This window comes from Bos grunniens, chromosome 24 (assembly GCF_055505025.1).
Source record: "Bos grunniens cultivar Pamir isolate PY7600 chromosome 24, Bosgru_T2T1.0, whole genome shotgun sequence".
In the NCBI taxonomy this organism is placed as follows: domain Eukaryota; kingdom Metazoa; phylum Chordata; class Mammalia; order Artiodactyla; family Bovidae; genus Bos; species Bos grunniens.
In genome coordinates this window covers 35740370-35755989 of record NC_141188.1, presented here as the reverse complement: position 1 = coordinate 35755989, position 15620 = coordinate 35740370, and the positions used below count along the sequence as shown (strand labels likewise).

Here is a 15620-nt window from a genome sequence, read left to right as displayed (position 1 = left end):
CAGTTTTTTTTAAATTGAGGTATGATTGACATGGAAAAAAATGCTGTGCATTGCCACATTCCTTGCTTAAATAGTATGTGATAAGTGAAAGTGATAGTCAGTCGTGTCTGACTCTTTGAGACTCCATGGACTGTAGCCATCCAGGCTCCTCTGTCCATGGGATTCTCCAGGCAAGAATACTGGAGTGGGTTGCCTTTCCCTTCTCAAGGGGACTCTTCCTGACACAGGGATGAAACCCAGGTCTCCTGCATTGCAGGCAGATTATTTACCATCTGAGCTACCAGGGAAGCCCTTAAATAGTATATCCTCATTTAAAAATTAAGTTTCTCAAACCTTGGGCACAAGTACTTATTTTATTTTTTTTTCTCACAGATAACAGATATTGCTTTTGACTTCAAACGAGTTGATATTTTTTTCAGGAGCGCATCACCCCTGTAATTTGGGATTTGCTTGCCATATAACTTGCCATATAACATTTTTGTCTGAACAAAGAAGACAATAGCATTTCAATAGTAGCTTTTAGGACTGTTGTTCACGTGTAAGAATAATATTCAGGGTATTAATATTTCTTTAATGCAGCTTATTTGATAAAGGGCCAGTGAGCCTTTTGAAAGGGTGCAGGAGGGCCTGGCTTTCTTTCTGAGGAGAGCTGTCATCGATGGTTAGAATAATGTCCTGGTTGAAGTGAACTTAGCTCTAGCTGAGTTCTTAGGGTTGCTCCCACCCATCCGTGGCTGCAAATTGCCTGGTGAAGAATGACATTGGGGAGATTCCATTAGGTCCATGCTCCTTCACCACAATAACAAAATTCTCAGAGTAGCATACGGCTTCCCTGGTGGCTCAGATGGTAAAGAATCTGCCCGCAATGCAGGAGACAGAGGTTCGATCCCTGGGCTGGGAAGATTCCCCTGGAGGAAGGAATGGGCTGCCCACTCCAGTATTCTTGCCTGGAGAAGTCCATGGACTGTAGCCCACCAGGTTCCTCTACAGGGAGGCCACGGTCCATGGGGTTGAAAAGAGTTGGACACAGCTAAGCAACTAACACCTTTTCATAGTAGCATGCACGCACTCAGTCTTGACTATTGTCAGAGACAAGGGCTTTCTTTATATATTCTAATTTAACCCTTGCAACAATCTCCTGATGTAGCTGCCTGTTTATTTCTATTTTCCAGGTGAGGAAACTGAGAAAGTTCTAGGTCAGACTTTACAGTTTCCCTCTCCCATAACCTCTTCTGACTCGTTGCTTCATGTCCTTCCCTTTCAGCCGTCTTGTCTTGGAGCAGGCCTCCCCACATCCTGCATTCTTCCAATTTTGAACACCCTTTCCTCACCCACAACAATAGCTTCCCTTGAAGGAATGTTTAACATGGCAAGGGATTCTGCGTCTGCAAACATTAGCTCACTTAATTGTCGTGAACACACTTGAGGTAGGGCTGGTTTCCTGAGGAGGAGGCTCAGGAGGTGGGTGGCTGAAACCAGGGAAGAATTGGAAAGCCAAAGCTGGTCCCACCATGCAGGCTGTCTGCAGCTGTCCTCAAGGTATCCTTTCTTTGCAATTCCTTTTCCGACATCTCGTTCCACCTTCCTGTCTCAGACAGTCATAAACTCATGACAGTTGTTGAGCGGTCTTACTTTTGAGTGTATCTGTCCTGGTTTCCCCACTCAACCTGGGAACAACTGTCTCTGGGGCTCATGGCCCCACTGTCTGGCTCTGATGTGCCCTGCTAATGTTGCTGGTTGTGACTTGTGGTGACAGCACGGCACGTCTGGTCATTTGAGGTGAGCTGCTTCCTGGGCCAGTCTAGGCACCCCTCCATTCCAGAAAACAGCACTGAAGTCAGATTTGTCAGATAGATGCGAAGAAAATGCTTTTTGGAGAGAATAGGTAGGTAATATAAAGCTGGATATGACAATTGTGTACAAGGGACCGCACTCTACTGGTTGTATGATAGCCCTTTTCTAAAATGAAGACTCCTTTTATAATTGAATAGCATCCTTTTATGTATTTCTTTGGGGGTTAAGTCTGGATCCATGGTTAGCTTGCTTATAGCTGAAGTTTTCTAAAAGGAATCACCATATTTGTGCATGCTCAGTCGCTTCAGTCAGACTCTTTGCAACCTCATGGACTGTAGCCCACCCGGCTCCTCTGTCCATGGAATTCTCCAGGCCAGAATGCTGGAATGGGTTGCCATGCCCTCCTCCCGGAGATCTTCTGGATCCAGGGATCAAACCAGCATCTCCTGCATTGTAGTTGGATTGCTTACCCCTGAGCCACCTGGGAAGGCCACCATATTTGTATGTGTATGTAAATCCATAGCTTTAGTTTGTTTAACAGGGTTATTTCATCTATTTCACAAGAACCTACTTTAAATATTAGACATCTCAATGAGTTTGTGAAACTTCCTTTTTTTTAGGCACCCGGAGCCCTTTGTTTACATCTTTAAGCTCATGTTATTTAAAAAGAAGTTTTGGTGGGTTGTGCTGTTGCTGGATTTTCACAAACCTTCATTTTTTGTCAGGGAGGGGAAGGGTTGGTTAGCTGTGGAAGGGCCAGTTTTGGTCTGTCCAGCTGGGGGGAAGTTCCATGATCGGACTTCCTGCAGTCCTGCCTCTCGGTCCCATACAGTCATTCTGAGGATTCGAGACCCAACCAGATCTTCTCCAGAGAGGAGAGGGTAAGACTGCATCCACTTCCAGGCCCCTGAGTGGAGTCAGGGACCCTCTGGGAAACTTCCATTCATTTGTTCTGTGTCTGGTGCCCTGTGTTTCTCTGAAGTGGATGTAACACCAACTTGGCCAGACAGATGGATGTTTTAGGATTTAATGGGCTTGTGAATATAAAAAAGAAATGCTTTGAAAAGTGCAAGATGTTCTACCTGTGTTAAAAAAAAAAATATACAGAAGTTTATGGAAACCCTGAAAGTTCAGAAGAAATACCAGGCTTCCCTGGTGGTTCAGTGGGAAAGAATTCACCTGACAATGAAGGAGACATGGGTTTGATCCCTGGGTTGGGAAGATCCCCTGGAGAAGGAAATGCAACCCACTCCAGTATTCTTGCCTTAAAAATTCCATGGACAGAGGAGCCTTGTGAGCTACAATCCATGGGATCCCAAAAGAGCTGGACATGACTTAATGACTAAACAACTCCAGTGCTTTAGAAGGAAGACAAAGTGATTTAAAAGTATGTGAATTTGGTTAATTAAAAAAAAAAAAAAAGCCAAATGCAACTGTTTTCTCAAACCATGGTCTAAACATGATTTTAGTTATTTTGATTTGATTTTACTAGATAATATCATGTTTGCTATTTGACTTTTTTAATTTGGATGGAAGGAATGAATTGAGAGAAATGACCTTTTGCTTCAAGAAATAATTGTCATGATAATGACACATATAAGATGCTAGCATTTTCTTTATCATGGGGCCTGCTTCAAACATGACCTGTTCTTCTTGAAGAATTAAAGCCTGTGTATGCATGGGTTAATTTTCCATGAAGTCAGTGCCCAACAATTTCATTTATCAGGCCTTGCTGAACTATGTGTCTTTTCCTTCTTAGACTTTAATAGAACTGCTGAGCCTCATGGTTCTGCTGTGTGTGTGTGTGTGTGTGTGCACGTGCAGTACTCTGCACTTTCTCTTTTGCAGAGATTAGAGTGTGCGGGCATCCTTAGGGCCTGTGGACCTGTGTGGTGTGGTTTGTTTCACTGTCAGAGATCTGAGCATTTGGCACTTTTTACAAATAGCCTCCCTCCAGTTCCCCTTTCTACCTGTGTCCACGCAAATCTTGCTGGGTGGTTCCTGCCATGAGTTAATAACATGAGCAGGAGGCTGATTCTAAGAGCTGAAATCACCAGGGTTGGGTCAAGGGCATCTCACCGCCCAGTCAGCAGCTCTGCTGGCTAGTCTACCATTTCAATTGTCTGTCCCTGACATATTTTTAAAAAATAATAATTTAATATATTTTTTATTATTTTTTTCATTGCTGCATGGCTTTTCTATAGTTGTGGCGAGCAATGGCTCCTCTCTACTCTCGGTGCTTGGGCGTCTCATTGCAGTGGCTTTTCTTGCTGTGGAACACAGGCTCTGGGGCACGTGGGCTTCAGTAGCTGTGGCTCCTGGGCTCTAGAGCACAGGCTCAGGAGTTGAGGCACAGTCTTAGTTGCTCCGCTGCAAGTGGGATCTTCCTGGATCAGGAATTGAACCCGCGTCTCCTGCATTCGCGGTGGATTCTTTACCACTGAGCCCCCACCAGGGAAGCCCTGCCTGACACATTTATCGGTAACTGTCTCTCCCCTTCTCTCCGTCCCCCTCTTCCACCAGGCAGGCGGCTCAGTGATGTCCGGTGCTGGGGACAGTGCCAACCCCGAGAACAGCGAGCTCAAGTACTCAGGTCAAGACGGGCTGTACATCGGCGTCAGCCTGGCCTCGCCGGCCGAAGTCACATCGTCGGTGAGGCAGGATTCCTGGTGCGCCCTGGCCCTGGCCTGAGTGGCCGTGGGGACCAGAGGAGGACGCTGCCGGCCCGTGGGACCGCCTTCACAGATCCTCTTGGCAAGCAGTCCGGACTGGGCCGAAGATGCTGACCAGACATCTTCCTCTGATACATGATTTCTGTGCCTTTATTTGAAAGAGATGAATCTCCCAAGAGGCTTGCTCTGCCTTGCCCCTGGGGCTCTGCCTTGAAGACCCAGGGAGAAGAGGCTCCGCCTCTCCAGGGAAGGACTGGGGCAGCCCACAGCCTCCCTGGCCATGGTGGCCACTTCCAGGCAGCTGGTCTCTGGGTCGGCCAGGGGATTGGATGTCCATCGTGCCACGTGCTGAAACCGGAACTGCGACCGGGGCCTTGCCTGCCGTGGAATATCGAAAGAGATTTTTAAACCAAAGTTTTATGTGTATTGCCCCAAATCATGTGCTTCTTCTGATCAGTTTTGGTTATTCCAGAATTTCTCCGCCCCTTTTCCACAGCCCCCTTCCCTGATTTCCCCCGCGTTTATGGAGAAGATCCTTCGTTTGGTACACACCTCCGGAGGCTGAGTCGGTTCTTGAGGTCTCTTCAAAAATATCACTCGGTTTGCAGGACTGCATCATAACTGTAACATACACTGTGACTGACGTTTCTCAAAGTTCACATTGTGCGACTGACCCGAAGTCAGTCTGAATTTGTAAACAGGGTAGCAAACAAAAGATATTTTTCTTCCATGTAAACAATAATTTTTTTAAAAAGTGCAATTTGCGTTGCAGCAATCAGTGTTAAATCATTTGCATAAAAGATTTAACAACATTTTTTATAATGAATGTAAACATTTTAACTTAATGGTACTTAAATAATTTAAAAGAAGAAAATGTAAACTTAGACATTCTTATGCTTCTTTTACAACTACATCCCATTTCTATATTTCCAGTTGTGAAAAAAATATTTCAAGAACAAATCTTCTCTCAGGTAAATCGCCTTTATCCACTTGTTAAGAATTTTTGTATAAGAACACCAGTATCGCCCTTTATTTTACTGTGGAATATGTGCTGGAAAAATGGCAACAAAACTTTACTACCTAACAGATAACATTTGTAAATACTTTAGGCATCTGTACACACCATGATGGAGTCTCTATAGTGTGACTAACCCACAGGCAGGTTGGTTTACATTAATTTTTAAAAAATGGGATGTCATATGGAAACCTATTTCACCAGAGTTTTAAAAATAAAAAGGGTATTGTTTTGTCTTCTGTACAGTGAATTCCTTCCCTTATAGTTTCATTTTGATACTGTGTATGGCTATAGACATTCATATAAAGCAAGCACATGTGATATTTGCAAACGGTCTTACAGACTTTCAATGAATTGTCCTCTTGGAGCTGTTTTATACCTTGATTTATACCTGAAGTTGCCACATGGTGTCAAGTTTCCACTTTCGTTGCATCGAGGACAATTTTATAAGTGAAAAAGACCCAGGAGTATATGACACTATCTGTGATTATAAGCATTCTGTTTAGGATCAAGCCTGAAAAACATTGAAAAAGTCCAGAGTTTCTTTTCCACTGAATGAAATATACTCTGTGGCCCAGAGACAGAAGGAATTCCTTCCTAGTTCCTCCCTTTTACAGAGTGTGGTGACATCTCCAAGCTCACGTGAAGTTAAAGTCTTTATACTCAGCAGAAGAAAGAAAATGATTTGAGCAGCCTCTCTTTTTTTACATTGCAGCATGGGTCGGCTGTTTCACAACACAAAATGATAGCCTTTCATTTTGGCTCCCCAAACATGACACCTTTGTAAATCGTGTACTCATTACAGCCGGTCTGTGGGGTCCAGTCTGAACCAGGAGAAGGGAGGCTTCTTTTGTGGTGGGGTGTTGCTGGAAGCCAGATGCAGGCCTGGGATGTGTGTGTGTGTGGGGAGAAGTCAGTGAAGTCAATGAAGTGAAGCTTGTACCCTGATACCCTATGATGGGCTGGGATGGTGTTTAAGAGAGTGAGGTCTGGAGTGAGACCACGAGATTTCAAGTCCCTGCTCTGCAAGGAGAGCTTGGCGACCTTGGATAAGCTACCCAGCTTTCATTTTCCTCATAACATAAGGCGTGTGGTGGCACTAAAGAACCTGCCTGCCAACGCAGGAGACGTAAGAGATGTGGGTTTGATCCCTGGGTCAGGAAGATCCCCTGGAGGAGGGAATGGCAACCCGCTCCAATAATCTGGCCTGGGAAGTCCCACGGGCAGAGAAGCCTGGTGGGCTACAGTCCATAGGGTCGCAGAGTCTGATGTGACTAAAGCGACTTAACATACACACACAGGTAACTCAGGACTGAGATAACCCACGTGAAGTGCCTGGTGCATAGCCGGCACTGTGTGAACTTGACATTGAAGGAAGGGCATGAGCTCCTAGCAGCACATGCGTGTTTTGGATGCCTCACCCCATATGGTCCTACTCCAAATGGAGTGCCCACTCCACTATTCTTGGGCTTCTCTTGTGGCTCAGCTGGTAAAGAATCCACCGGCAATGCACAAGGCCTGGGTTCAATCCCCGGGTTGGGAAGATTCCCTGGAGAAGGGAAAGGCTATCCATTCCTGTGTTCTGGCCTGGAGAATTCCATGGACTGTATAGTCCATGGGGTCACAAAGAGTTGGACATGACTGAGCGACTTTTCACTTTTCACTTTCACTCCATATGGGGTACCTGAAGTTTGTGGTCAGTGAGAGTCATGTCCCTTGGCTTACCTGCACTTTTGAACAAACTGGGGCAGAGTGGAATGAGGAATTCCCCCTGTCACCCCTCCACCCAGGTGGCTTGTGGCAGAGATGTTCGCTTCAGAAATATTAGTCTGGGTTCAGCTAATTGTTTTGTAAAACTGGTATGATCTGACAGCAGAAGAAAATTACCCCCTCTGGCTCATTCTTTTTCCACTTCCTCCTCTTACAGTTCTCATTACCTTGAGTGCTTTCTGGTGGGTTGGGAGATGTTCAAGTTAATATGCTTTGATTGGAAAATGAATTTTTCTTAAAGAGTCTTCCAGAGCATCTTTTTTTTCCTGGGGATGGTCTCAAATATTGCTTCTTCTAATCCTAAAATACCAGTTAGGTTCTAAAGTGCCGCTTCTTAAAAAAAAAAAACCAAAGGGGAAGGAATTCATGAAATATAAGGGGCAGAAAGAGGGGGAAAGGGCTTCTTGTAGCCTGTCCTAACACAATGGACTCCCCTAATCTGGCCTTTTCAGTGATAACTTGCTTACATGTAATTGTCTAAAGCAGACGTTTGGTAGTTTCTTCTAAGTACACAAATTCAGCACTCTCCCCTACAGTATAACCTACAAAACCCAAGTCATTTCTTACTAGGGAGTACATTTAAATACAAGGTGTACTTCAGTTTAAAGAATCCTCAGACCCCCTTACTGAGCGTCGCAAAATTTATGTCCTCTGTCACCCTTGGCCGAGTTCAGGCCATCTTACATAACTGAGGGCTCTGTCTGGGGTCTGTCTTCAGGGTCACTTCGTGTTGTTTCCTGGTGCCTATGGAGGGAGCCATTCATTTTCCCCTGCAAATAAATTAACTTCTTGCTCTTGGGAAATGTTTTCTCCAGTCCTTGGAAATCTGATGTAGTTTCAGATCAGAAATAAATTTGACTGTTGGGAGGGCAATACAGTCAGCCTTTGGCTTAGCCGCATTCCAGGCTGCTCTCCATTTGTGGCAGCGTGGTGGCTCTAGTGTCTACCTGCATTGTCCACCGGGGTCTTTGGATCCCTGTGACTCTGAGAAGGTGTGTGGACAGAGGGTGGGAGGGCAAAGCAGAGATCAAACTTTTTTTCAGAACAAGGCAGCTCAGAATAATTAAAATGCATTGTTTCTGGGTTGAAATAGCAAGTCAGTTTGGTGACACCGGTTACCTTCTGTCGTTTGGATGCTCCGATGGACCATCAGATGTGACTTGGATTATTTAAAAGGAGAAACAAATATTAATCAACTTGCTAGGCCAGATCTTTCAAAACACAGTCCTTGGGTAGAAATTTGGTATCTGCAGCTTTGGCCAGTTGAAACTCCAGGATGGATTCTGCGTGGCTGAACCTTTAGCTGGAGCTGGGTTCTGAGAAGACCCCTCTGCTGTGGTCTCTGGGGAAGGGGGTGTGGGTCAGGGCCAAGGTGATAACTGTCTGGACCTGCAGAGGAAAGGAATCATGTGGTGTTTTCAATTGGTTCAACCATAGGATATTAGGCTGAGAGCCTAAGTAAGTTTGTAGGAACTTTGGATAAGTAAATTATACTTGGTAGTTCCAAATAGCTTCGGAAGGGAAGCTAGGATGATGGAGAAGTGGCTCGGAGATTCAGGTCAGACTGGTGACCCCTCTAGGCGCTGTGCAGCATCTCTGCAGTCTGCCCTGGAGAACTAGCAAGACAGCTGATACATCACCATGCCCCTGCTCAGCAGTTGTTACAGGGAAGGGATAGTTTGATGGTTGGTGTCATTATTTTAATGAGATACTTACTATGCATAATAATAAGAATACTTATTCTTTTTTTAAGAATGGCTAAAATATGGCAATTAAAGATGAAATAATGCTTAATTAGTAGAAGGGCTTCTATTTTCAGTTATCAGTGGTCCCTGTGGTGAGATAATCATCTAGGTATTGCTGAGCTTTGGGATGGGTCATTTCCTCTCTCTGAACCTCAATCTCCACAGCAACCATAAAATGGAGAAAGCAGGCTGTGTGGTCTTCTGGGGTCCCTTCCGTCTGCTTTTTCTGCCCACAATCCCATGTGCAGATTATTTGCAATGAGGCCATGGTGGGCCTGCGGTCCGGTCTGGGCTCCCAGAGTCCATGACCAGGGAAGCTGGTGGATTTGGGATTCCTTTTGAGCTCTTCCAGTCTCCTCGTCACCTCAGGTTTTTCTGTGGAGGTAAGTCCTCCTGTTGCCTTTGGGGACGCTGAGGGTGGCAATCCTGGCCATGTTCATGAGCACAGGGGCTTGGTAAGAGGTCCTGCCACCCCCTAATGCCAGACCTGCTGGGTTGGAGGCTCCTGATATAAAACTTATCCAGTGATACAGACCCAGACCGGAAAATGGAAAGGTCTGGCCGCCGAGCATCAGCCGAACAAGGAAAAAACAGCTTTGCTTTGCTTGGCCCGTTGCTTCAGTATCTTGTAGTTGGGTTTTTATTTCTTGGAAATAACCAGCTTTTCATTGTTGTTTGCTTTTTGTGTCTTTTTAGCTGTTACAAACTTCTCCTCCCTGTCTCTCCACCCCTTCCCTGGCTTTACCATTTGACAGTCTATGGCTTATCTGAAATAGTAATTACAGGTATTTATCCAGCACTTACCAGTTTCTATACAAAGTGCTGCACCTATATCAATGTAGCTAATTCCCATCCCAAGTGAATGAGGTGATGCTATCCCCATTTTACAGTTGTGTCTGCCGAGGCAGAGAAGTTAAGTAATTTGCCTCAAGTTAAACAGTGGCAGAACTGGGATTTGAACCCAGGCCATGTGGCTCCAGAGCACATGCTCCTAATCATCCCCACCATACTGTTTTTTCATCTTGGTTTAAGGGGGAAGAAATTGAACACAGAGGAGGAGCCAAAACAGTGTGAAACTTGAGGCTATGCCCTTACCCTCCCCACTAGCATCTCAGAAATACACAATTGTGATTTGCAGCATAGACATGCCCAGACTGAAGAAATCTATTAAACGTGTACGCTTCTTCCTTTCTCCCAGTCATCAGCTTCTTTAGAACACGGAAAATGCGTAGTTGTTAGCTGAAAAGTGGTAAATTTGGAGGTGTGCTGTCTTTGACTATTTCACTTCTCTCCTTTTCATGTAAGGCTTGTTATGCTCTTACCTAGCTCAAAAGATGAGAGTAAAGCATTTTGCTAAAGTATTAAAAGCTGGTGAAAGGATTAACAGTGGTTAAAACTGAACACCAGAGAGAACAGGGAATACTTCGTCATGGAGTAAACTCTGTCTATGCTTGGTTGTGCCAAAGAATTTTTTCTCTTTTTTTTCAGGAAAGCTTGTGCAAGATTTTGGCAGTGGTATCATAGACTTTATCTTTCCAAAGAAGTGTTCATTACTGCTTACATCACTGTTGCTATTATTATTTTGATAACTTGCGTTTCCAGTGATGTTATCCGTTGGGGCTTCTCAAACTTCTCTGCACAAGAATCATACCCAGTGCTTATTAGAATTGCAGCCCCTGATTCCTGCCCCAGAGAATCTGATTCTTCAGGTCCTGTGTAAGGCTGAAGAATCTCCAGTTTGGGGGCCTTTGTGTTCATTGAAATTTCTTGAATAGTACAAAAGTGAAACGTTATAAGTGGGAATACAGTAGAAAACAATTGCCCTTCTTATATCTGTTCTCCAGATACTCAGTTCCTGTACTACATACAACTTATTTCTTGCATTGATTATATGCATTAACTATCCATGCATACACACGCATTATAATAGCATTTTTTTTACACGTGGTAGTGTACTATACACATTGCTTTGCACTTTGCTGTTTTTACTTAGTATGTCTGAGTAGTTCATTATTTAATCAGTACCCTCTTGAAGAACATTTGTTTCCAGTCATTTGCTTTTCAAGCAATGTTGCAATTACTATCCCATATCTGTGTTATTTCACTCCTATGCAAATATACCTACAAGATCAGCTTCTAGAAGTGGCATTATTGAGTCAAGGGATATCTCTACCTATAAAATTTTTATAGATGTTGCCAAATTACTCTTAGGGGTTTTTCCCATTTGCAATCTCATGGGCAATTTTGAGTGCCCTTTTTCACCTTAGTCAAATGAGCCTGTTATCAAACATTCTGGTTTTTGTCCCTTTACTATCCCTGAGCTTTGTTTTGCATTTATCTTACTGTGACTGAGGTTGAACATCTTTTCTTATAAGAGCTAAGTGTGTTTCCTTTTGTGTGAACTCTTCTCAATTCTTCATATTCTTCTTTTTACTTCTTTTTTCTAAGAGGTTATTTATCTCATTGATTTGAGAAGTTCTTTGCAAGAAGGAAATTAGCTTTTTGTCTAAAATATACTTTAAAGATATTTATTCCTGGTTTTTCATTTGACTATGTTTTTTTAAAAAATAATCAGGATTTTTAAAAAAGGTAATTCAGTTTATCAATTTTTTCTGAGTTTGGAATTTTGTATAATATTTGGGAAAACTGTTTCCACTGTTGAGATTGTTTTTTAAAATCTCATGTTTTCTTCTAGGACTTTTGTGGCTTTGATTTTGGGGTTTTCATTTGGAATTTTTGTTTTTGGTTGTTTGTGACGTATAGAGTATACATGTTAAATATATTTAACTGTTTTTCCAAATGGCAACTTAATTGTCCCAGCATCATTTCCTGAATAATCCCATGTACCTCCCACTGATTCAAAATGGGAATTGAAAAAAAAAATGTAGATTCTCATATGTATATGTATTCTTGTATATGTATATAAGTTCTTATGTGGATATATGTTTAACATAAAATTTTTATATATATTGGGTTTATTTCTGGATTTTTCTATTCTGTATCATTAATCTATTCATGCTTTGGTATCAAATGCTTTGACTCTTATACCTTTCAGTATAGTTAGAGGGCTAGCCCATTCTGATTAATCTCTTAAACAATAAGAATTTGATCACTATTTTCGCTTATTTATTTTTCATAGAAACTTTAGAACCATCTTGTTCAGTTAAAAATCCCATTGGTGTTTTACTGGGATAATATAAAATTTGAAATTAATTTTGAGAGAATCAATATCTTATTTTGTTAAGTCTTCTGGTCCAAGATGAAGTGTGTGTTTTCATTTGTTTAAGTATTTTTCTGTGTCCCTCATCAGCATTTTAAACTTTTCTTCATGTAGATTTTGTGTGTGTTTCAAGGGAAGTTTATTTCTAGGTGTTTCACACTTTTTGATGTTAGTATAGCTCTTCTCATTGGTTGTTAGGTATGCTAAAAGTATATTAAGCTTGTTTCCCAGAATTGTTGTGAATTTTGAAATTCATTCTGAATTTTCATTTGCTTCTCTTGCATTTTCTGGGAGAAGATACAGTTTTTACTTGCATGGCTGGTGTATTGGGTGTTGATGGAGACCCCTGTTCTTGGTGTTGTCTGATCGAGGAAATACATAAGTGCGCTTGTTCATTTAAATCATGGGTTCATTTAACTTTAGAGATGGAAGGGACCTTGGTGAGGTCCTGCTGAGGAAACTGAGTCTCAAGAGGTTAAATCCTGCAAATTGATATGGAACTTGGATTTCCAGATTCCTTGTTCAACAGCCTTGGCTCTGGGCTAGGCTGAGAGATCGTGGAATGAAACTCGAGAACCAAACACTGTGAGCAAAAGCTTGGCCTTTGGCAGAGTCTGGCAACTTCTTCCCACTCTGAGCATTGCTTCATTCATCAGTTTAGGAATTAACAAGCTATTGAGACTTCGGCCAATCTGCATACACCCCAAACACCAGCTCTGAGTTACCTCCAAGGAGCAGCACAGATGACAGTTGGTCTCCAGTGAATCATCAGGCTGCATTCGCTGGAATAAATGAAAGCATTGTGAGAGCAGGAAATCAGGACAAACACCTACACTTGCAAACCCAAACAGTTTCCCTCTCTGAGCCCCTGGAGATCACTTATCACCAAATGGAGAGAGAGACGCGGCAGAGTTTTTGCAGGCCTCACAGCTTGTAAATAAGAGACTGCATTCTTCATGCTCTCCTCTTGTTGGATCTGGAAGAGCGGAGATCTCTGGCTCCAATCAGCTGCAATGACCAGTGACTAGGCTGGCTGGGCGAGAGTGATGACTCTTGTTGAATGAACCTTGTAAACTCACTCTGCTTAGTTCATTGTTGTTGCTGTTTAGTCACTCAGTTGTGTCCAACTCTTTTGTGACCTCACGGACTGTAGCCCACCAGGGTCCTCTGTCCACAGGATTTTCCAGGCCAGGATACTGGAGTGGGCTTCCATTTCTTCCTCCAGGGGATCTTCCTGACCCAGGGTCTCCTGCATTGGCAGGTGGGTTCTTCACCACTGAGCTAACCAGGGAAGCCCTGTTTAGTTCACAACACCCTATATTTTGAGAACACAGGCATCTTATTCATGGAAAATCACACTGGGAGCACCTGCTGTGTATTTCCTATCACTCATTGGTCCCTGTGGAACACACTGCATGATTACACAATATTTGACATTTCTATAACTCTTATCCTATTTTCTCTCTCTTATATACTTATTATTCTTTGTACTTTAAAAAAAATTCTCCTCTTCCTCTTACATTTTGACTTGAGTCTACAACAGACGTTTCTGACTTTTTAATTCCGCTAGCTTCATTGGTGGGATTTCCAGTTGGGTCCTTCTAGGAGAAATTCCCAAAGGTGTCTCCTCTCCTTCACAAACAGTTGAGAGAGTCTTTTATTTTGGAACTGACGGTGAGAAGCTGCTGGTTGGTGGTTGTATCTAGGATCAGGGCGGTGGAGGAAGCTGTTTCCGGTTCAGCCTGCCTCCCTTGACCTCTTTGAAGCATTTGACACTACGACCCACTCCATTTTTCCTGAAGCTTCTCCTTTTGACTTTCATGATGTCATAGATAAATCAGCGGTGCAATGAAGTGGAAAGACTGTGGACTTTTGAGTCATGCAAACGTGGGTTAAAACCCTGACTCTGCACACCAGCTCTGTGGCTTGACCAGGTTACTTAACCTCTCAGGCTGCAGTGTCCTTTCTTCAAGGAGAAGAGCAGATTTCCCTTGTGGTCCAGTGGTTAGGACTCTGCGCTTCCACTGCAGGGAACACAGGTTCAATCCCTGGTCAGGGAACTAAGATCCTGCATGCCATGGCTCCACCAAAAAAGAAAAGGAAAAAGCAATATTACCACCTTACGGCCTTGAAGTCTCACTTAATTTCAGCTTAGTGAAGGGAGGAGTGGAGTTTGCAGCACTGACCGTGGGGCTAGCTAGCATGCTGCCTTCACGAGGTAGTTACTATTTTAGTTGCTCTCTAATTTCTGTGTGCAGCTAAGAACATCATCCATTCATTCTCCACCTTTTAGTCAGGATTCTCCAGAGAAACAAAACCATATGTACGTGTTTATATACATACACACATAAATGTTTCTGTGTGTGGATATCCATCTATCCATCTACTTACCTATAGATATTTATTTTAAGGAATTAACTCACTGGATTATTGTGGGGGGTGGTGAGTCTGAGATCCACATGGCAGGCCAGCAAGCTGGTTACTCAGGTTATGAGTTGGTGTTGCAGTCTTGAGTCTGAATTCTGCAGGGCAGCAGGTTAAAAACTTAGGCAAGATTTCTATGTTGCATTCTTTTTTTTTTCTATTGAAGTATAGTCGATTTACAATGTTGTGTTATTTTCAGGTGTACAGCAAGGTGATTCAGTTATATATATATATATATATATATTCTTTTTGGATTCTTTTCCATTATAATTATTTCAAGAAATTGAATACAGTTCCCTGTGCTATATCGTAGGTCCTGTTGTTTATCTATTTTATATATAGTAGTGTGTATCTGTTAATCCCGAACTCCTTATCCTGCCCTCCTCCTTTCCCCTTTGGTAACCAAATATTTGTTCTCTATGTTTCTGACTCTGTTGCTGTTTTGTAAATAAGTTCATTTTTATCTTTTTTTTTTTTTTAGATTCTGTATATCAGTGATATCATATAATACTTGTTTTGACTTACTTCGTATGATCATCTCTAGGCCCATCGATGCTGCTGCAAATGGCATTGTTTCATTCATTTTTATGGCTGAGTGACATTTCATTGTATATGTGTACCACATGTTCTTTATCGATTCCTCTGTTGATGGACGCTTACGTTGCTTCCACATCTTGGCTGTTAAATTAGTGCTGCTGTGAGCATGAGGGTACATACATCTTTTCAAGTTAGAGCTTTTGTCTTTTCTAGATATATACCTAGGAGTAGGGTTGCTGTATCATAAGGGTAACTGTTTTTAGTTTTTTGAGGAGCTCCCATACTATTCTCCATAGTGGCTGCACCAATTTACATTCCCACCAACAGTGTAGGAGGGTTCCCTTCTCTCCACACCCCCTCCATCATTTGTTATTTGTAGACATTTTGATCATGGCCATTCTGCCTGGTGTGAGGCAGCCCCTCATTGCAGTTTTGATTTGCAT

At 42.8% G+C, this 15620-nt stretch overlaps 1 protein-coding gene across 3 annotated transcripts in view; it reads left to right on the top strand.

Moving 5' to 3' along the window:
• The window catches only part of GATA6 (GATA binding protein 6), a 32178-nt gene extending 26447 nt beyond the window's left edge, over positions 1-5731 (top strand). For all 3 annotated transcript variants that reach the window (XM_086372990.1, XM_086372991.1, XM_086372992.1), the window contains exon 7: positions 4318-5731. In XM_086372990.1, the coding sequence (XP_086229116.1) occupies positions 4318-4485 (168 nt within the window). In that variant the 3' untranslated portion in view covers positions 4486-5731. The remainder of the gene's footprint in view (positions 1-4317) is intronic.
• Positions 5732-15620: the final 9889 nt, after the last annotated feature.